The following is a 21,881-nucleotide window of genomic DNA, read 5'->3' as shown; positions in this document are numbered from 1 at the left end:
CTATTACTAAGGCTAAGAGTATTAAGCATGAAGATGTAAGCAATATGGAGGAAGAAGTTGAACTAAAACAAAAGACACTGTGAACATGAAGGTTATCAAGAGGGCAGATCAGCAATATCTTAAGAACGGTTTAGAGAATTAAGTTGAAACTTCCAGGACATGGTGTGGGGGGTGTTGAACTAACGAATAGGCACTATATACATGCTGCTACAAGTACTTCTTCTGTCACTGCTACTTAGCTTCTGCTAGTCTTGAATTTCACTCGGTTATTTATTGTAATTAATTAAAAAAACTTTTTCCACAAAATAGTTTTTCAAAAAAATTTAAAGAACTCCATTAAACCAAAAATGAACAAAAAAAGAATCAAATAATCTACCAAGCATACAACTACCACAAATCAGTATCAATAAATAAATGTAACCTAAAATAAACAGAAATTATAATAAATAACAGAGTCAAACTCGAAACGAGCAGAAAATAATATGAGTAGGGTTCTACCCCTATGCTTTCTAATAGTCAGAAGATACTTTACTGAAAAAAAATTCAAATTTTCTGAATTTTGATTGAATGTGTTCGGGGAAATGTTGGGCGTAAGAGGGGGCTTAGTTGCCCTCCAATCACCTTCGACTATTAAAAAGGGCACTAGCCCCTTCAATTTTCAATCAAATGAGCCCTTTTTGAAGCTTTTGAACTTCTTAATCAGTGGAAGCAAATAAAATGCCAAGTTTGAAATAAGTCAAATTTATATGGAAATAGTTTGATTCTTTAACCAAGGTTGTACTCGATTTGGATTCTGTGATCCCAGGAACAGTAAGAAAACACAGTTGTTTTTCAATTCTTCTCAAATAATTTGTATTGAAGAATAGATTTATTTAACTGGAGTTGCCTTATAACATTATTACTAATTTATGCTGTTTGCTTCGAAGCAAAACAGCGTTATCTATGGTAATTCTCACTAGCGGATTCTAGAGTGCGTTCATATAATGATATATATATATATATATATATAGTCTTTGAATAGTGAAATTTACCAACAAATAAAGTGAAGATCTGGTGCTAGAGTAAAGAAACGTCTTCAAGACACTGCCATCTGTTGTTTAAAATTAAAATCCCCACCATTAACCAAAATTTCCAGTATTTCTACAACGCCAAACAATAACAACTTCAAGCACTTTTCTTCCCGATCCATTTCACTCCTGTTTCATTCACCTATGGTACACCTCTCCTACGAAGGCCTACGTCTGAGCGCCATAAGGCACAAACCAGTGTTTTATTGTATTAGCGGGATTTGAGGCTCTTCTTGGGAGGAAAACAAGCAGAAGAGGGGAGGGCACCTCTTGCAACGGCCGTCGAGGTACCTTTGACTCTTAAACTGCGGGGAATAGGTAGCGGGGCTCCACGCTTCCCTCGTTTTCCTCGACGTAAAAGCTCCAAACAGAGTAATGAGCTGTACCATTTGTAAGCTTCATACAAAACAGGGTTACTCCCTGTCCTGTAAATCCTGCAACAAACAGTTTCATACCAAATACCTGAAGATTCCGTCCGCCGACGCAAAATTGATTGCACAGAATTGGAAATGCATACCTCGCGCCTCCTTTTCGTCCGCAGACACCAGAGCCCGAGCGGGGTCAGTAGTGGCCTCTTCCTCTGGTCATCAAGGCAATCAGCCGAGGGGCTATTAACTGACCGTCACAGGTGTCCCTTCCTTCGTGCATCCGGCATGCCTCCGTGCATCCGGCCTGCCTCCGAGACACCCGTCCTCGTTGCTTGTTCATAAATTAGGGATTTTTTAAGACATAGCAGGGAATTCGCACCAAAAGCTGGGAGAATTGATTCTCGCTGTTGTTTGAAATTATTCTGATGTCATTTTGCTGATATGGAGGGCCTAGATCAAGAGGAACCAAATTTTAGGTAAGCCAAGCATAGGTATAGAGCTAGGGCAAGTGATAGTTTTTTTGGTAAAGGTGCAGTGTAGCTCCCCCTGATAAAAACAGCTTATTTCTAAAGGTATATTATTTAGTCAATTGGGTTGTAAAGTTGCACAGTTACTGAGCAGTAGAAGCAGAATGCAGACAACACACTTATTCCTGTATAATGCAGTTCTATTTGTAGGGCCTCTGCATCCTATACTACAGGGGGAGCTACACTGCACCTTTACCGTTTTTTTTGTGTGGGGGTGGGGGGTCCAGCCTGCTTAAATAATAGGCTATACCATGCTGTGTAAATAAAGAGGAAGGGTATCTAAAAACAGGGTGATTATGGTGCTCCAGAAAGCTTGGCAGAAAGTTGCAAATAATTATTTTGATGAGCTGCAGAAAGTTGCTTCCCCTTCAGGGGTAAATTCTCAGATTCTGTTGAGCTGCACACAGTCAGGAGAACTAGCTTTAGAAGGCGCCTCATACAGAGAAGGCAGTGCAGTTACGAGGGAGTATACCCAATGGATAATATCTAAAAATTTCTATTCTATAGAATGTAAAAATAATATTCAACCATTCTTAGTTATTTTCAAAATTATCCAACTAGATAGCTACCTCAAAAACCCTTTTAAGCAAATAAGGAATTATCCAACTAGGAAAATAATTAAAATTTAAAAGAAAAATAGTTTTATCTTGCTAGTCAAATCTCAAAAAGCATAAGAGCCTAGTTATCATTTTTAGCCAGGTAGATAACATTTTAAATTAATGCCTTTTATATATATCTAACTAAACACATTAGTAAATGCTGCCTGCACACTAGTGGTAATATCCACGAGCGATAACAAACTAGCGATAATATCCTCAAATATCCAACTAATCAGACAATTTTTTCTCTCAGACATAGCATGAACATCTAACTTGGTGGATAACACTTTGTCCTATCCCTTTTGATATTAATCCAACTAGGCAGTTAAGTAACTTCCTGTCTAGTTAAATATATATCAGAAGATCTAAGACTCAGCATTATCCATCTAGTTAGATATTCTGGCTGTGCTTAGAGAAACAATTTATCTGGTTATTTGGATATTATCCCAAGATGGAATTTACTTATCTTTCTAGTTGGATATATATCAGAAGAGTTAAGACTTGGTATTATCCACCTAGTTAGATGTTCATGCTGTGCCTAAGCGAAATGAATTATCTGGCTAGTTGGATATTAACCCCAAACCACTTAGAGAATCTTCTTATCTGGCTAGTTGGATATATATCAGAAACACTAAGCAACATTATAATCCAACTAGGTAGATATTCTCTCTGCCTAAGAGAAACATTTTATCTTTCTAGTTGGATACTAACCAAAACTACTTACATAATCTTTTTATCTACCTAGTTGGATATATATCAGAAACAGTAAGCTACATTATTATCAACCTATTTAGATATTCTTGTTGTGCCTAAGAGAACAATTTATCTGACTAGTTGGATTTTATCCCAAAACTGTATAATGGAACTTACTTATCCTCCTAGTTTGATATATATCAGGAGTGTTAAGACTTGGTATTATCCACCTAGTTAGATGTTCATGCTATGCCTAAGAGAAATGAATTATCTGGCTAGTTGGATATATATCAGAAAAACTAAGCAACATTATTATCCAACTAGGTAGATATTCTCTATGCCTTAGAGAAACATTTTATCTGGCTAGTTGGATACTAACCAAAACTGCTTAGAGAATCTTCTTATCTACCTAGTTGGATATATATCAGAAACACTAAGCAACATTATTATCCAACTAGGTAGATATTCTCTCTGCCTAAGAGAAACAATTTATCTGGCTAGTTGGATATTAACCAAAACTGCTTAGAGAATCTTCTTATCTACCTAGTTGGATATATATCAGAAACACTAAGCTACATTATTATCAACCTAGTTAGATATTCTTGTTGTGCCTAAGAGAACAATTTATCTGGCTAGCTGGATTTTATCCCAAAACTGTATAATGGAACTTACTTATCCTCCTAGTTGGATATATATCAGGAGTGATAAGACTTAGTATTATCCACCTAGTTAGATGTTCATGCTATGCCTAAGAGAAAAGAATTATCTGCCTAGTTGGATATATATTATAAAAACTAAGTAACATTATTATCCACCTAGTTAGATATTCTCTCTGTCTAAGAGAAACATTTTATCTGGCTAGTTTGATATTAACCAAAACTACTTAGAGAATCTTCTTATCTACCAAGTTGGATATATATCAGAAACAGTAAGCCACATTATTATCAACTTATTTAGATATTCTTGTTGTGCCTAAGATAAAAATTTATCTGGCTAGCTGGATTTTATCCCAAAACTGTATAATGGAACTTACTTATCCTCCTAGTTGGATATATATCAGGAGTGATAAGACTTAGTATTATCCACCTAGTTAGATGTTCATGCTATGCCTAAGAGAAATGAATTATCTGGCTAGTTGGATATATATCAGAAACACTAAGCAACATTATTATCCAACTAGGTAGATATTCTTGCTGTGCCTAAGAGAATCAATTTATCTGGCTAGTTTGATACTAACCAAAACTGCTTAGAGAATCTTCTTATCTACCTAGTTGGATATATATCAGAAACACTAAGCTACATTATTATTAACATACTTAAACTACATTATTATTATATAGTTAGATATTCTTGTTGTGCCTAAGAGAAACAATTTATCTGGCTAGCTGGATTTTATCCCAAAACTGTATAATGGAACTTACTTATCCTCCTAGTTGGATATATATCAGGAGTGTTAAGACTTGGTATTATCCACCTAGTTAGATGTTCATGCTGTGCCTAAGAGAAATGATTTATCTGGATAGTTGGACATAAACCCCAAACTGCTTAGAGAATCTTCGTATCTAGATATTTTGATATATATCATAAAAACCAAGCAAAATTATAATCCAATTATTTAGATATTCTCTATGCCTTAGAGAAGCATTTTATCTTGCTAGTTGGATACTAACCAAAACTACTTACAGAATCTTTTTATCTACCTATTTGGATATATATCAGAAACACTAAGCTACATTATTATCAACATACTTAAACTACATTATTATTATATAGTTAGATATTCTTGTTGTGCCTAAGAGAAACAATTTATCTGGCTAGCTGGATTTTATCCCAAAACTGTATAATGGAACTTACTTATCCTCCTAGTTGGATATATATCAGGAGTTTTAAGACTTGATATTATCCACCTAGTTTGAAGATCATGATGCGCCTAAGATAAATGAATTATCTGGCTAGTTGGATATGAACCCAAAATTGCTTTGAGATTCTTCTTATCTGCCTATTTGGATATATATCAGAAACACTAAGCAATATTATTATCCAACTAGGTAGATATTCTCTCTGCCTAAGAGAAACAATTATCTGGCTAGTTGGATATTAACCAAACTGCTTAGAGAATCTTCTTATCTGCTTAGCTGGATATATATTAGAAACACTAAGCAACATTATTATCCACCTAGTTAGATATTCTTGCTGTGCCTAAGAGAAAAAATTTATCTGACTAGTTTGATTTTATCACCAAACTGTATAATGGAACTTACTTATCCTCCTAGTTGGACATATATCAGTAGGGTTGAGACTTGGTATTATCCATCTAGTTAGATGTTAATGCTGTGCCTAAGAGAAATGAATTCTCAGTCTTGTCGGATATGTACCATAAACGGCTTATAGAATCCTCTCATTTGCCTAGTTGGATGTATATCAGAAACACTAAGCAACATTATAATCCACCTAGTTAGATATTCTTGCTGTGCCTAAGAGAAAAAATTTATCTGACTAGTTTGATTTTATCCCAAAACTGTATAATGGAACTTACTTATCCTCCTAGTTTGATATATATCAGTAGTGTTAAGACTTGGTATTATCCACCTAGTTAGATGTTCATGCTGTGCCTAAGAGAAATGAACTATCTGGCTAGTTGGATATTAACCCCAAACTGCTTAGAGAATCTTCTTATCTGCCTAGTTGGATATATATCAGAAACACTAAGCTACATTATTATCCACCTAGTTAGATATTCTTGCTGTGCCTAAGAGAAACAATTAATCTGACTAGTTGGATTTTATCCCAAAACTGTATATTGGAACTTACTTATCCTCTTAGTTGGACATATATCAGTAGTGTTAAGACTTGGTATTATCCACCTAGTTAGATGTTCATGCTGTGCCTAAGAGAAATGAATTATCTGGCTAGTTGGATATTAACCCCAAACTGCTTAGAGAATCCTCTCATTTGCCTAGTTGGATATATATTAGAAACACTAAGCAACATTATAATCCACCTAGTTAGATATTCTTGCTGTGCCTAAGAGAAAAAATTAATCTGACTAGTTTGATTTTATCACCAAACTGTATAATGGAACTTACTTATCCTCCAAGTCAGATATATATCAGGAGTGTTAAGACTTGGTATTATCCACCTAGTTAGATGTTCATGCTGTGCCTAAGAGAAATGAATTATCTATCTTGTCGGATATTTACCCTAAACTACATTGAGATTCCTCTCATTTGTCTAATTGGATATATATCAGAAAAACAAAGCTACATTATTCTCCACCTAGTTAGATATTCTTGCTGTGCCTAAGAGAAACAATTTATCTGACTAGTTGGATTTTATCACCAAACTGTATAATGGAACTTACTTATCCTCCTAGTTAGATATATATCAGGAGTGTTAAGACTTGGTATTATCCACCTACTTAGATTTTCATGCTATGCCTAAGAGGAATGAATTATCTGGCTAGTTGGATATTAACCCCAAACTGCTTAGAGAATCTTCTTATCTGCCTAGTTGGAACACTAAGAACACTAAGTTGGAACTATATCAGAAACACTAAGTGACATTATTATCCAACTAGGTAGATATTCTCTCTGCCTAAGAGAAACAATTTATCTGGCTAGTTGGATATTAACCCCAAACTGCTTAGAGAATCTTCTTATCTGCCAAGTTGGATATATATCAGAAACACTAAGCTACATTATTATCCAATTAGGTAGATATTCTTGTTGTGCCTAAGAGAAACAACTTATCTGGGTAGTTCGATATTAACCCAAAACTGCTTAGAGAATCTTCTTATCTGTCTATTTGGATATATATCCAAAAAACGCTGAGCTATGTTATTATCCAACTAGGTAGATATTCTGTATATTGCATATACAGTCAAATATTCAGCTAGGTAGGTAAAGGTGTAAGAGTCTTAAAAATGTTATTATCTCTCTAGCATGATATTTTATCTTGATGCTAAGTATAGTTGGATATTATTTTTACAGTCTATAGAATGTAATTTTTTAAAGAATATCTATTGAGCACCTTCCCAAGCTGGCATCACTGAGTTTTTGGCAATGTTAACAGCAATGCCTGCTCTAAATGAGACAACTTCTAAAGTTAGTGCTCCTGGCTGTCAGGAGCACAACATTCTTTCTATCTTTGGGAGAACTGCAGAGTTCTGTCTAATCAGGTAGTAATTCAAAATGAATTGTCGCCAATTGAAGCAAGATTAAAATTTTTATTTCTATCCTTGTACTGACGTCTGAGTTTTATTTAGTATGTACTAGAAGGGCTTTTAGTGGTAAATATATCATATGGCCATAATTTTGCTTGACATAGTAATGATTGATTTTGGATAACAGCTGTTGTTTTGAGGATAGAAATAAAAACTGATCTTAAGCGCATTAGTGACAGTTTGGCAAAGGTGCAGATTAGTTTCCCTAGATAAAAACAATTTATTTCTAACAGTATATTACTCAATCTATTAGTCATGTTGGTACTTGTTCAGATTAGTTCACCCAGATAAAAAAAATTATTTATAACAGTGTATTGTTCCGTCAATTAGGCAATTTGCTAAAGGCGAAGGTTAGTTCCCCAAGATAAGAACAACTTATTTCCGGTGAATTGTTCAGTCAATCAGGCAATTTAGTAAAAGGTGCAGATTAGATACCCCAGATAAAAACAACTTATTTCTAACGGTAAATTATTCAGTCAATTAGGCAGTAAAGTTGCAAGATACTGTCCAGGAGAAGCAGAATTTAAACAACTTAATTCTTTACTGTATATCCCAGTTCCTTTGGTAGGACCTCTGCACCCTACACTACGGAGGGACCTAATCTACCCCTTTACCTTAACCTATTTTTTACTGAATTTAGTCATTCCATTGGGCTGTAAAGTTGCAGAGATCCACTGCCCAGTAGAAACAGGATAAAAACAACTGACTTCTTACTGTCTATCCTTGTTCTATCAACCAGTATCTATGCACCCCTTACTGCAAGGGTAGCTGCAGTACCTTGCAGTACTGTTATCTTATTTAGAAATGGCCAAACTGGAAGGGGTTCTGATATCATATTTTGCTCTTCCTTAGATTATTTGCCAAAAATTCGAGAATTGATACAAATTTAGCCAACAAACATGACAACCAAATTTGGTAACGGTGCAGATTAGTAAACAGAGACAGATTATTTCAATGCTTTTGCAAGCCTGTCTGTGATTAGGCAGCCTTGGCTGAGTTTAGGTATTTCACAATATGGGTTTCTTTAATGAGTCAGTATTCGTGTACCGGGGAGGGGGAATGGGGGGTTGGTTTTGATATATCTGATGACTCACCTGTGCTATGATTTTTAGAGAGAAAAAATGAGTGTGAATGCTTTTGACCTTAAAGTAGATTATGCACAGGTTTGTATGGGTTGATGAGAAAAAGCCTCTTAACAATTTACTTCTGGTAGTTTTTCAAATATTCTTGTTCTAGCTGAGTGCCCGAAGATGCAATTGTTTAAATTCTTTTTCTTAGTCACATTCTGAAGAAAGAAGGAATCAGTCTTCCTCCCATTCTAGAGGGATTTCCGTCCGCCACTGGTTATGACACCTTTGAATCATTTGTCACATTAACCCCCGAAAGTGTTAAAGAGGCTGAAGATTTTGTGAGAACCTTAGAGAAGGAAGACAGCTGTGCAGCGCTTCTGTGTAAATGTGTGAAAGATATTACGAAATTTCGATTGCTTCCAGGCCATAGGGTGTTGCTATTTCAGTCAGTAAAGAAAGTGTCCGAAAGCATCGTAGAAAAAAAAGACGGTTGAGCAGACATCAACGCCTAAAACTACTAGCAAACAGAACAGGGTCCTCTCTGTAGCTATAGACGACTTTCGAAAGAAAATAGAGTAAGAAATTACCAAATGGGTAAAAGTCCGCACTTTGCTGCTTGATAATAACTCTGTGGAAGATGTGAATTACCAGCTCAGTGTCAGCATTTCAGAGGAGGATTCACCTCAGGTTGACGCCACTGTTGTGGATGATGATGGTAGTAGTAGTCAAGGTACTATTTTGCTTGCCTTATGTTCCTTCCGGTTTTTCTGGTAGGTAATTCTATTCTACAGATCATTACACCTTTCAAAGAGACGGGTTTTCTATTGTGACATCGATTTTTTGGAGGTCAAACTCATGGATACATGTTTATTTTATTTTTTTTTAAAACTGGTATTTTTTCAATGAAGTCCATAGCACTTTGCAGAAACCCGTGAATGTAGGACTGAAAGTCCAATTACTAATCAAGTTAGTGTGACCGCCATTTTTGATCTGGTTTAGTGTGTATAATCTGGTTTGGTTTGTTATTGCGAGAGGATTACTCAATTTATATCTTAATGTTAACTGGGCAATGACTAAAGGAACATTTGAAGGTGGAGAAAAAAAAGGGGTAATTAGCGATTGGATAATTTTAACAAGAAATGACTGAAAAGGGTTTTGATTTGCACAGTGTTGTCAATTTTAAATAGTTTAGAAATAAAAAAAAATAACAAAAAATGGCTGAAAATTGTTTTGAGGGAGTTGAGTTGCACGAGGGTTCAGTTACATGCGGATTCAGTTACACGGGGATTAGTTAAATGGGGTCGAGTAGCACGGAGATTCAGTTGTACAGGGTTTCGGTTATACAGGGGTTCAGTTACATGGGGGGTTCAGTTGTACGGGGTTTCGGTTATACAGGGGTTCAGTTACATGGAGGGTTCAGTTATTTTTTCTGATTTTGTGTTTTCGCAAGAAAATAACTGGTCTTTTAGCAAACTTAGCCATAGCTACCAGAATTGATAGGTGATTTGAATAAAAGGAATTCAAATATTTTGTCTATGAAATAGAAGCTAACTCAATTTGCGAAAAGATATTCCATTTGATCAACTCTGATCTGATTGAATTGTTGCCGACACTGAGATTTAATCGCTGCTAAGCCTATTGCTATTGCAAAAAGGGTTACTCAATTTACTTCTTAGTGTTAAATGACAGGTTTCCAAATACGATCATTTTGAAAAGCAGACAAAAAAAATTGGTTTGTCCCCTCATTTCTGTAGGGTAGGAGATAACTTAATTTACTCAGACAATGAACGATATTAATTAGTGATTGATTGTATCAGTGGAGAAAAAAAAAAGGATTAAAATGATTAATATTTAAGGTAGCCCAAAAGGAACTTTTAACCAAGATAATTTTTTTTAAATTAGAAAAATACCTAAAAACGAATCGGAAACGTTTGATTAACATTTGCAAAAAAAGGAGTAATGGGATTTGCAAATTGGAGGAGATGGGGTGGTTATGCACTGTATAATACACAAGTGATGTTTTGGAGAGTTAGGGGTCGTGTGTGTCTCTTTGGGCTATGTGTGTCTTTTTGGGAGCGTTTGAATCTTTTGGTTACTAAAGTATTATATTTTCATCGTATTTTAGGATATTCGATTAGGATTAACTTAACTTCATTCCTTGAGTGTTGTCGGAGGTAACACGTAAGTACCAAATTTTGAGTTCACTGCAGGGGATTTTCCACAAGGAGAATTTTCCATGGGGAGGGAATTTTCCAGGAGGTGATTTGCTACAAGTTTCACAGGAAATCATCCGTACATAGGTTTTTTCCAAATTTTTAAAGAAAATTTGCAAATGAAAAGGGGATTTTTGCACCAAACTTATGTTAATTTCTGCTCGTTTTGGGTTTTGATTCGATTATTTCCTACATTCTTTACAGTCTCATGAAATGTAATTAAACAAATATAAAATATTTTTCAACTAAAGTAAGGAGAAATTTAAAAAATCATAAAATATTTTATTTAAAAATTTGTAAAAAAAAAGCCAACTACAAAATAACGAGTAAGGATCTACAGATGACACAGACTTTTTATATTTTACATAATTAAATAAATAAAAACGAGGGGTTCACTTGTAGAGGGTTTCGGTTATACAGAGGTTCATTTAAAGAGGTCTCACTTACACGAAAGTTCAGATGCATGAGGACTCTCTTGCTTGGGGTTCAGTTAGACGGGGATTCAGTTACAATGGAACCCACACAAAAAACAATGGGGGCACACACAAAAGCCAAAGTAGCCCAGGGGCCTACGAGAAATCAGAGGTTGCATGGGGGGTTGACTTGCACGAGGGTTCAGTTAAAGGGGGTACAGTTACACGGGGGTTTAGTTAAATTGGGTTGAGTTGCACGAGGGTTCAGTAGCATGAGACTTCAGTAGCACAGGGGGTTCAGTTGTACAGGGTTTCGGTTATACAGGGGTTCAGTTACATGGAGGGTATAGTGACATTTTAAAAGATGATTTAAAAGATGATTTTAGAAGAGGATTTGAAGATGAAACTCTGTGGTCGTTATAATACACAAGTTCCATTTGAACAGTGTTGCGAGGTCTCCTACCCCAACCTCAAAGGGTTCCGGTCCTCCTACCCCAACCCTGAAGGAAGCCAGCGGCCCTTAAAGGTCCCCCAAGCTCCCAAAGGACCATCCAGCCCTCAAGGGCCCCCTAAGACCCTCAAAGGCCCTTCCCGGACCCCCGTCTTTCGTAGATGAATGTTGTCTGAAACAGATGTTTCGGGGTGTCTGGGTTGCTATTTTCGACTTATCGGAGTTGGATTTCTTAGTCTTTCAGAGGTATGTGTTGTCTGAAACCTATGATTTGGGGTGGATGGTTTGCTATTTTTGACTTTTCTGAGCTGGATTTCCAACCCCTTTCATAGGTGTGTGTTGTCGGAAAATTATGATTTGGGATGTGTAGTTTGCAAGTTGGACTTTTCAGAGCTAGATTTCTTAGTCTTTCGATGGTGTGTGTTGTCTGAAATCTATGATTTGGGATGTGTGGGTTGCCATTTTTTTACTTTTCTGAGCTTTAGCCTAATTGCGTAGCTACTAAAGGAACATTAGAGACGACACACTCAAAGTGACGACTTACACATAGAGACGACACACACACAGAGACGACAAACACACAGAGACGACACACATACAGAGAAGACACACAAAAATAGAAGACAAAAAGAATTTGAAGACTTAGACATATAGACGACACACACACAGATAATACAAACACACAGAGACGACAGACACAAATAGACAAATAACACACGGCGCGGACAAACACACAGACACGACGTATATAGACTAAACAACCACAGATACGATACACACACACAGAATCAACATACACAGAGAGAAGAGACACGCACACATAAAAGACAAAAATTACATAGACACGACACACACAAAGAGATGTCACACACACACAGATACGAAACACACATAGAGACGACACACAAATAGAGACAACACACACACACACACAGAGACAACATCCACACAGAGACGACACACACACACACAGAGACGACACACTCAAAGTGACGACTTACACATAGAGACGACACATACACAGAGACAACAAACACACAGAGACGACACAGATAGAGAGACGACACACACACAGAGACGACATACTCAAAGTGACGACTAACACATAGAGACGACACACACACAGATACGACAAACACACAGAGACGACACACATAGAGAGACGACACGCAAAAAGAGACGACAAACACACAGAGACAACACACACACAGATACGAAACACACACAGCGACGACACATTCACAGAGAGTAAAAACACACAGAAACTATACACACACACAGAGACGACACACACATAGAGACAACACAGACATAGAGATGACAGACACACAGATACGAAACACCCACAGAGACGACACACACACACAGAGACCACTCACACACACAGAGGACAAACACACAGAGACGACAAACACAAAGATACGAATCACACACAGAGAGGACAAACACAAAGAAACGACAAATAGAGACGACACATACACAGAGACGATACACACACACAGAGTCAACACACACAGAGAGACGAGACACACACACACAGAAATGACAGACACACATAGAGATGACACACACAAAGAGACGTCACAAACACACACAGATACGAAACACACATAGGGACGACACACGCATAGAGACAACACACACACACACAGACAACATCCACACAGAGACGACACAAACACACACACAGAGACGACACACACAGAGACGACACACTCAAAGTGACGACTTACACATAGAGACGACACACACACAGAGACGACAAGCACACAGAAACGACACACACACACATACACAGAGACGACACACACATAGAGACAACACAAACACAGAGACGACACACACACAGAGACGACAAAACATAGAGATACGACACCCACACAGAGACGACAAACACAAAGAGACAACACACACACACAGATACTAAACACCCACAGAGACGACAAATGCAAAGAGACGACACACACACACAGAGTCCACTCACACAGAGAGAGGACAAACACACAGAGACGACAGACACAAAGAGACGAATCACACACAGAGAGTACAAACACACAGAAACGACACAAAGAGACGTCACACACACACAGATACGAAACACACATAGAGACGACACACACAGAGAGACAACACACACACACAGAGAGACAACATCCACACAGAGACGACACACACACACATAGACGACACACTCAAAGAGACGACTAACACATAGAGACGACACACACACAGAGACGACAAACATGCAGAGACTACACAGAGAGAGAGACGACAGACACACACAGAAGACATACTCAAAGTGAGGACTCACCCACAGAGACGACACACACACAGAGACGACAAACACACAGAGACGGCACACATAGAGAGACGACACTCACACAGAGACGACAGACACACAGAGACAACACACACACGGATACGAAACACACAAAGCGACGACACACGCAAAGAGAGGACAAACACACAGAGAGGACAAACACACACACAGAAACGACACACACAAAGAGACAACACAGACATAGAGATGACAGAAACACAGATACGATACACACACAGAGACGACACACACTCATAGAGTCCACCCACACACACAGAGGACAAACACACAGAGACGACAGACACACAGAGACTAATCACACACAGAGAGGACAAACACACAGACACGACACATAGAGATGACACATGCACAGAGACGAGACCCACACACAGAGTCAACACACCCAGAGAGACGAGACACACACACACACAGAAATGACAAACACACAAAGATATGACACACACAAAGACACGTCACACACACACACAGATACAAAAACACACATAGGGACGACACACACAAAGAGACAACACACACACACAGAGACAACATCTACACAGAGACTACAAAAAAACAGAGACTACACACAAAATGTGACGACTTAAACATAGAGACGACACATACACAGAGGCGACAAACAAACATACACTACACACACACAAACATACACAGAGACGACACACACACATAGAGACAACACAGACACAAAGACGACACACACACAGAGACGACAACACATAGAGAGACGACACGCACACAGAGACGACAAACACACAGAAACAACACACACACACAGATACAGAAACACCCACAGAGACGACACATGCACAGAGACGACACACACACACACACAGAGTCCACTCACACACAGAGGGACAAACACACAGAGACGACAGACACAAAGAGACGAATCACACACAGAGAGGACAAACACACAGAAACGACACATAGAGACGACATATGCACAGAGACGATACACACACACAGAGTCAACACACACAGAGAGACGAGACATGGCGTATCTGATGAAATAATTTAGGTCTTATGATCAATTTAATTTATTTTTTTAATAAAGTAGTTTTTTTTTATTAATGACACACATAAAAAAACGCACAAAGAGAGAACACACACACACACAGAGACCAAACCCAAACAGAGACCACACACACACACAGACGAAAAACTCATAGTGACGACATTCACAAAGAAACGACACACACACACACACACACACACACACAGAGACGAAAAAACACACAGAGACGAGATACATAGGGACGACACACACACACACACATATGACAAACACACTGAGACAACACACACACACAAACAGACGACACACACACACACACACACACAGACACCAAACACACACAGACACGACATAAGCACAGAGACGACACACACACACAGAGCCAACTCACTCACAGAGAGGACAGGCTCTTGGTCAGAAATAGAGGCTGTTTCCCAAGATTTGGAATAAGAAAAAAGTTGTTAGGTGTGCCTACACATTGCAAAAAAGTAACCAGCACGAAAACTCCACGTTTTCAACCAGACTGGTTTTTGACACGACACACAAACAGAGTCATAGTGAGAGAGATATCCAAAAAGTTGGGTTAGTCTGGGTTCACTTAGAGTGACGCGCCACTCTAATTGAACCTAGATTAACCCAACTTTTTGGATATCTCTCTCACTATGACTCTGTTTGTGTGTCGTGTCAAAAACCAGTCTGGTTGAAAACGTGGAGTTTTCGTGCTGGTCACTTTTTGCAATTTGTAGGCACACCTGGCATCTTTTTTCTTATTCCAAGTCTTGGGAAACAGACTTTATTTCTGACCAACAAACTGTCCTCTCTGTGCGTGAGTTTTTTCTGTGTGTGTGTCGTCTCTGTGCGTGTGTCTTGTCGTTGTGTGGGTCTTATCTGTGTGTGTGTGTGTGTGTGTCGGCTCTTTGTGTGTGTGTGTTTCGTCCGTTCTTGTTTCATCTGTGTGTGTGTGTGTGTCGTCTCTATGTGTTTTGTCGTATCTGTGTGTGTGTGTCGTCTCTATGTGTAAGTCGTCACTTTGAGTATGTCGTCTCTGTGTGTTTGTCGTCTCTGTATGGGTGTCGTCTCTCTGTCTGTGTGTGTTCTCTCTGTGTGCGTGTTGTTATGAGTGTCCTTACTAAAAAAAACTACTTTATTAAAAAAAAATAAACTAAATTGATCATAAGACCTAAATTACTTCATCAGATATGCCAAGTATCGTATCACTGTGTGTGTTGACTCTGTGTGTGTGTATCATCTCTGTCCATATGTCGTCTCTATGTGTCGTTTCGGTGTGATTGTCCTCACTGTGTGTGATTCGCCTCTTTGTGTCTGTCGTATCTGTGTGTTTTTCCTCTCTCTGTGTGTGTGGACTCTTTGTGTGTGTGTGTGTCGTCTCTGTGCATGTGTCGTCTCTGTGGGTGTTTCGTATCTCTGTGTGTGGGGGGTGTCTCTCTGTGTGTGTTATCTTTCGGTGTGCCTGATCTTTTTTCTTTGTGTCATCTCTGTGTGTGTGTCGTCTTTGTGTCTGTGTTTTATCTATGTTTGTGTAGTGTATGTGTGTGTGGTTGTGTGTCATGTCTGTTTGCGTTTAGTCTCGGTGGGTGTGTAGTCTGTATGTGTAAGTCGTCACTTTTAGTGTGTCGTCTCTGTGTGTGTGTCGTCTCTGTGTGGATGTTGTGTGTGTGTGTTGTCTCTATGTGTGTGTCGTCCCTATGTGTGTTTCGTATCTGTGTGTGTGTGTCGTCTCTTTGTGTGTGTCATCTCTATGTGTGTTTGTCATTTCTGTGTGTGTGTGTCTCGTCTCTCTGTGTGTGTTGACTCTGTGTGTGTGTATCGTCTCTGTGCATGTGTCGTCTCTCTGTGTCGTTTCTGTGTGTTTGTAATCTCTATGTGTGATTCGTATCTTTGTGTACGTCGTATCTGTGTGTTTGTCGTCTCTGTGTGGGAGTGGACTCTGTGTGTCGTCTCTGTGGGTGTTTCGTATTTTTGTGTCTGTTATATCTTTATCTGTATTGTCTCTCTGTTTGTGTTGGCACTGTGTGTGTGTCATTGCTGTTCGTTTGTACTCTCTGTGCGTGTGTATGAGTGGTGTGTGTGTCGTATATGTGTGTGTGTTGTCTCTGTGTGTGTGTCGTCTCTTTTTGCGTGTCGTCTCTCTATGTGTGTCGTCTCTGTGTGTTTGTCGTCTCTGTGTGTGTGTCGTCTCTATGGATAAGTCCTCTCTGTGTGTATGTCTTGTCTGTGTGGGTGTCTGATCTCTCCGTGTGTGTTCTGTGGGGGTGTGTCCTCTGTGTGTTTGTGTGTTGTAGATTTTTATGTCTTGTCCTTGTGTGTGTGGTGTCTGTTTGTGTGTGTCGTATATTTTTGGACATTGTATCTGTGTGTGTGTGTGTTTTCTCTATGTGTGTGTCGTCTCTATGTGTGTTTCTGTATCTGTGTGTGTGTGACGTCTCTTTGTGTCGTTTCTGTGTGTTTGTCCTCTCTGTGTGTGATTCGTCTCTTTGTGTCTTTCGTCTATGTGTGTTTGTCCTCTCTCTGTGTGAGTGGACTATGTGTGCATGTGTAGTCTCTGTGGGTGTTTCGTATCTGTGTGTGTGTGTTGTCTCTGTGTGTTTTTCGTCTCTGTGTGCGTGTCGTCTCTTTATGTGTTGACGTCTCTGTGTGTTTGTCGTCTCTGTGTCTGTGTCTTCTCTATGTGTGTGTAGTATCTTTGTATTTGTGTGTGTGTATAGTGTCTGTGTGATTGTAGTATCTGTGTGTGTGTCGTCTCTATGTGTAAGTCGTCACTTTGAGTGTGTCGTCTCTGTGTGTGTTTGTGTCGTCTCTGTGTGGATGTTGTCTGTGTGTGTGTGTGTTGTTTCTATGTGTGTGTCGTCACTATGTGTGTTTCGTATCTGTGTGTGTGTGACGTCTCTTTGTGTGTGTCATCTCTATATGTGTTTGTCATTTCTGTGTGTGTGTGTCTCTCTGTGTGTGTTGACTCTGTGTGTGTTGACTCTGTGTGTGTGTATCGTCTCTGTGCATGTGTCGTCTCTATGTGTCGTTTCTGTGTGTTTGTCCTCTCTGTGTGTGATTCGTCTCTTTGTGTCTGTCGTCTCTGTGTGTGTGTCCTCTGTGTGTGTGGGTGGACTCTGTGTGTGTGTGTCATCTCTGTGTGTGTTTCGTATCTGTGTGTCTGTCATCTCTATGTCTGTGTTGTCTCTATGTGTGTGTCGTATCTGTGTGTGTGTGTAGTGTGTGTGTGTTTGTACTCTCTGTGAGAGTGTCGTCACTTTGTGTGTTTAGTATCTCTGTGTGTGTGTTGTCTCTGTGTGTTTGTTGTCTCTGTTTGCGTGTCGTCTCTCTATGTGTGTCGTAACTGTGTGTTTGTCGTCTCTGTGTGTGTGTCGTCTCTATGTGTAAGTCGTCACTTTGAGTGTGTCGTCTCTGTGTGTGTTTCGTCTCTCTATCTATGTCGTCTCTGTGTGTTTGTTGTCTCTGTGTATGTGTCGTCTCTATGTGTAAGTCGTCATTGTGAGTGTGTGGTCAGTGTGTGTGTGTGTGTCATCTCTTTCTAGGTGTTGTCTCTGTATGTGTGTAATGTCTCTTTGCGTGTGTGGTCTATATGTGTGCTTCATATCTGTATGTGTGTGACGTCTCTTTGTGTGTGTCGTCTCTCTGTGTGTTTTGTCATTTCTGTGTGTGAGTCTCGTCTCTCTGTGTATGTTGAATCTTTGTGTGTGTATCGTATCTGTGCATGTGTCGTCTCTATGTGTCATTTCTGTGTGTTTGTCCTCTCTGTGTGTGATTCGTCTCTTTTTGTCTGTCGTCTCTGTGTGTTTGTCGTCTCTGTGTGTTTGTCTCATCTCTGTGTGTGTGTGGACTCTGTGTGTGTGTATCGTCTCTGTGCATATGTCGTCTCTATGTGTCGTTTCTGTGTGTTTGTACTCTCTGTGTGTGATTCGTTCTTTTGTGTGTGGGTGTTTCGTATCTGTGTGTCTGTCATCTCTATGTCTGTGTTGTCTCTATGTGTGTGTTGTCTCTGTGTGTGTGTCTTGTGTCTGTGTGTTTTTCCTCTATCTTGACGTGTATTAGCTTTGTGTGTTTCGGATCTGTGTGTGTGTTGTCTCGTTTTGTGTTTAGTATCGCTGTTCGGTTCGTATATCTAATTTTTCCGTCACAGTGTTTTTGTCGTCTCTGTGTGTGTTTCTTCTCTGTGTTTTAGTCTTATCTGTGTTTATATGGTCTCTATGTGTGTGTCGTATCTCTATGTATGTCGTTTTTGTGTGTTTGTCGTCTCTGTGTGTGTTTCTTCTCTATGTGTAAGTCGTCACTTTGAGTGTGTCGTCTCTGTGTGTGTGTGTGTCGTCTCTGTGTGGATGGTGTCTCTGTGTGTGTGCGTGTGGTGTCTCTATGTGTGTATGTCGTCTCTATGTGTGTTTCGTTTCTGTGTGTGTGTGTCGTCTCTGTGTGTGTGTCGTCTCTATGTGAGTTTTGTCATTTCTGTGTGCGTGTCTCGTCTCTCTGTGTGTGTTGACTCTGTGTGTTTGTATCGTCTCTGTGAATGTGTCGTCTCTATATGTCATTTCTTTGTGTGTTTTATCTCTGGGTGTGCGTCGCCACTGTCGTTTTTGAGTGTGTGGTGTTTTTTATCAACTCTGTGTGTGTCGTCTCGATGTGGAATTCGTATCTTTCTGTTGGTCTTATCTCTGTGTGTGTCGTATATCATTCTGATTGTTATCTGCGTGTGTTACTTCTCTGTGTGTGTGTCTTCTATCTCGTTAAGTCTTCTCTTTTAATGTGTCGTCTCTAATGTTCATTTAATAGCTACGCATTTAGGCTAAAGCTCAGAAAAGTAAAAAAATGGCAACCCACACATCCCAAATCATATATTTCAGACAACACACACCAACGAAAGACTAAGAAATCTAGCTCTGAAAAGTCCAACTTGCAAACTACACATCCCAAATCATAATTTTCCGACAACACACACCTATGAAAGAGGTAAGAAATCCAGCTCAGAAAAGTCAAAAATAGCAAACCATCCACCCCAAATCATATGTTTCAGACAACACATACCTATGAAAGACTAAGAAATCCAACTCCGATAAGTCGAAAATAGCAACCCCTACACCCCGAAACATATGTTTTAGACAACATTCAACTACGAAAGATGGGGGTCCGGGAAGGGCCTTTGAGGGTCTTAGGGGGCCCTAGGGGGCTGGGTGGTCCTTTGGGAGCTTGGGGGACCTTTGAGGGCTGCTGGCTTCCTTCAGGGTTGTGGTAGGAGGACCGGAACCCTTTGGGGTTGGGGTAGGAGACCTCACAACACTGTTCAAATGGAACTTGTGTATTATAACGACCACAGAGTTTCATCTTCAAATCCTCTTCTAAAATCGTCTTTTAAATCATCTTTTAAAATGTCACTATACCCTCCATGTATCTGAACCCCTGTATAACCGAAACACTGTACAACTGAACCCCCCGTGCTACTGAAGTCTCGTTCTAGTGAACCCTCGTGCACCTCAACCCAATGTAACTAAACCCACCTGTAACTCTACCCCCTTTAACTGACCCCTCGTGCAAGTCAACCTCCCATGCAACCTATGATTTCTCGTAGGCCACTGGGCTAATTTGGCTTTTGTGTGTGCCCCCTGTGTGTTTTGTGTGGGTTCCATTGTAACTGAATCCTCGTGTAACTGAACCCCAAGCAAGTGAATCCCCATGCATCTGAACCTTCGTGCAAGTGAGACCTCTTTAACTGAACCCCTGTATAACCGAAACCCTGTACAACTGAACCCCCCATTTTTATTTATTTAATTATGTAAAAGATCAAAAGTCTGTCTCATCCTTAACTCCTTACTCTTTATTGTGAAGTGGCTTTTTTTTCCAAATTTTTAAAGAAAATCTGTTATGAGTTTTAAACTTGCTCCTTACTTTAGTTGAAAAATCTTTTATATTTGTTTAATTACATTTCATGAAACTGTAAAGAATGTAGGAAATAATCGAATCAAAACCCAAAACGAGCAGAAATTAACATAAGTTTGGTGCAAAAATCCTCTTTTCATTTGCAAATTTTCTTTAAAAATTTGGAAAAAACCTATGTACGGATGATTTCCCGTGAAACTTGTAGCAATTCACCTCCTGGAAAATTCCCTTCACATGGAAAATTCTCCTTGTGGAAAATCCCCTGCAGTGAACTCAAAATTTGGTACTTACGTGTTACCCCCTAAAACACTCAAGGAATGAAGTTAAGTTAATCCTAATTGAATATCCTAAAACATGATGAAAATATAATACTTTAGTAACCAAAATATTCAAACGCTCCCAAAGAGACATACATAGCCCAAAGAGACACACACAACCCCTAACTCACCAAAACATCACTTGTGTATTATACAGTGCATAACCACCCCATCTCCTCCATTTCACAAATCCCATTGCTGCTTTTCTTCGCAAATGTTAATCAAACGTTTCCGATTCGTCGTTAGGTATTTTTCAAATTTATAACAAATTACCTCAGTTAACAGCTCCTTTGGGGTTACCTTAACTGTTAATCAGTTTAATCCTTTTTTTCTCCACTGATACAATCAATTACTAATTAATATCATTCATTGTCTAAGTAAATTAAGTTATCTCCTGCCCTACAGAAATGAGGGGATAAACCAATTTTTTTTGTCTGCTTTTCAAAATGATCGTATTTGGAAATTTGTCATTTAACACTAAGAAGTAAATTGAGTAACCCTTTTCGCAATAGCAATGGGCTTAGCAGCGATTAAATCTCATTGTCTGCAACAATTCAATCAGATCAGAGTTGATCAAATGGAATATCTTTTCGCAAATTGAGTTGGTTTCTATTTCATAGACAAAATATTTGAATTCCTTTTATTCAAATCACCTATCAATTCAGGTAGCTATGGCTAAGTTTG

At 39.0% G+C, this 21,881-nt stretch overlaps 2 protein-coding genes across 2 annotated transcripts in view; one reads left to right on the top strand and one right to left on the bottom strand.

Moving 5' to 3' along the window:
* LOC148940516 (uncharacterized) overlaps positions 1-21,881 on the bottom strand; it is an 89,788-nt gene that overhangs the window by 20,607 nt on the left and 47,300 nt on the right. The gene's annotated exons all lie outside the window — the stretch shown is intronic.
* LOC148940517 (uncharacterized) lies at positions 1,873-9,252 on the top strand. The gene is made up of 2 exons (XM_089105570.1): positions 1,873-1,911; positions 8,755-9,252. The coding sequence occupies exons 1-2, from the start codon at positions 1,877-1,879 to the stop codon at positions 9,038-9,040; spliced, it is 321 nt and encodes a 106-aa protein (XP_088961696.1). The 5' UTR covers positions 1,873-1,876; the 3' UTR covers positions 9,041-9,252.

This window comes from Artemia sp. Qi Xiang Cuo, chromosome 19 (genome assembly GCF_049724085.1).
Source record: "Artemia sp. Qi Xiang Cuo chromosome 19, ASM4972408v1, whole genome shotgun sequence".
Classification (NCBI taxonomy): Eukaryota; Metazoa; Arthropoda; class Branchiopoda; order Anostraca; family Artemiidae; genus Artemia; species Artemia sp. Qi Xiang Cuo.
This window is presented reverse-complemented; position numbering and strand designations above follow the sequence as displayed.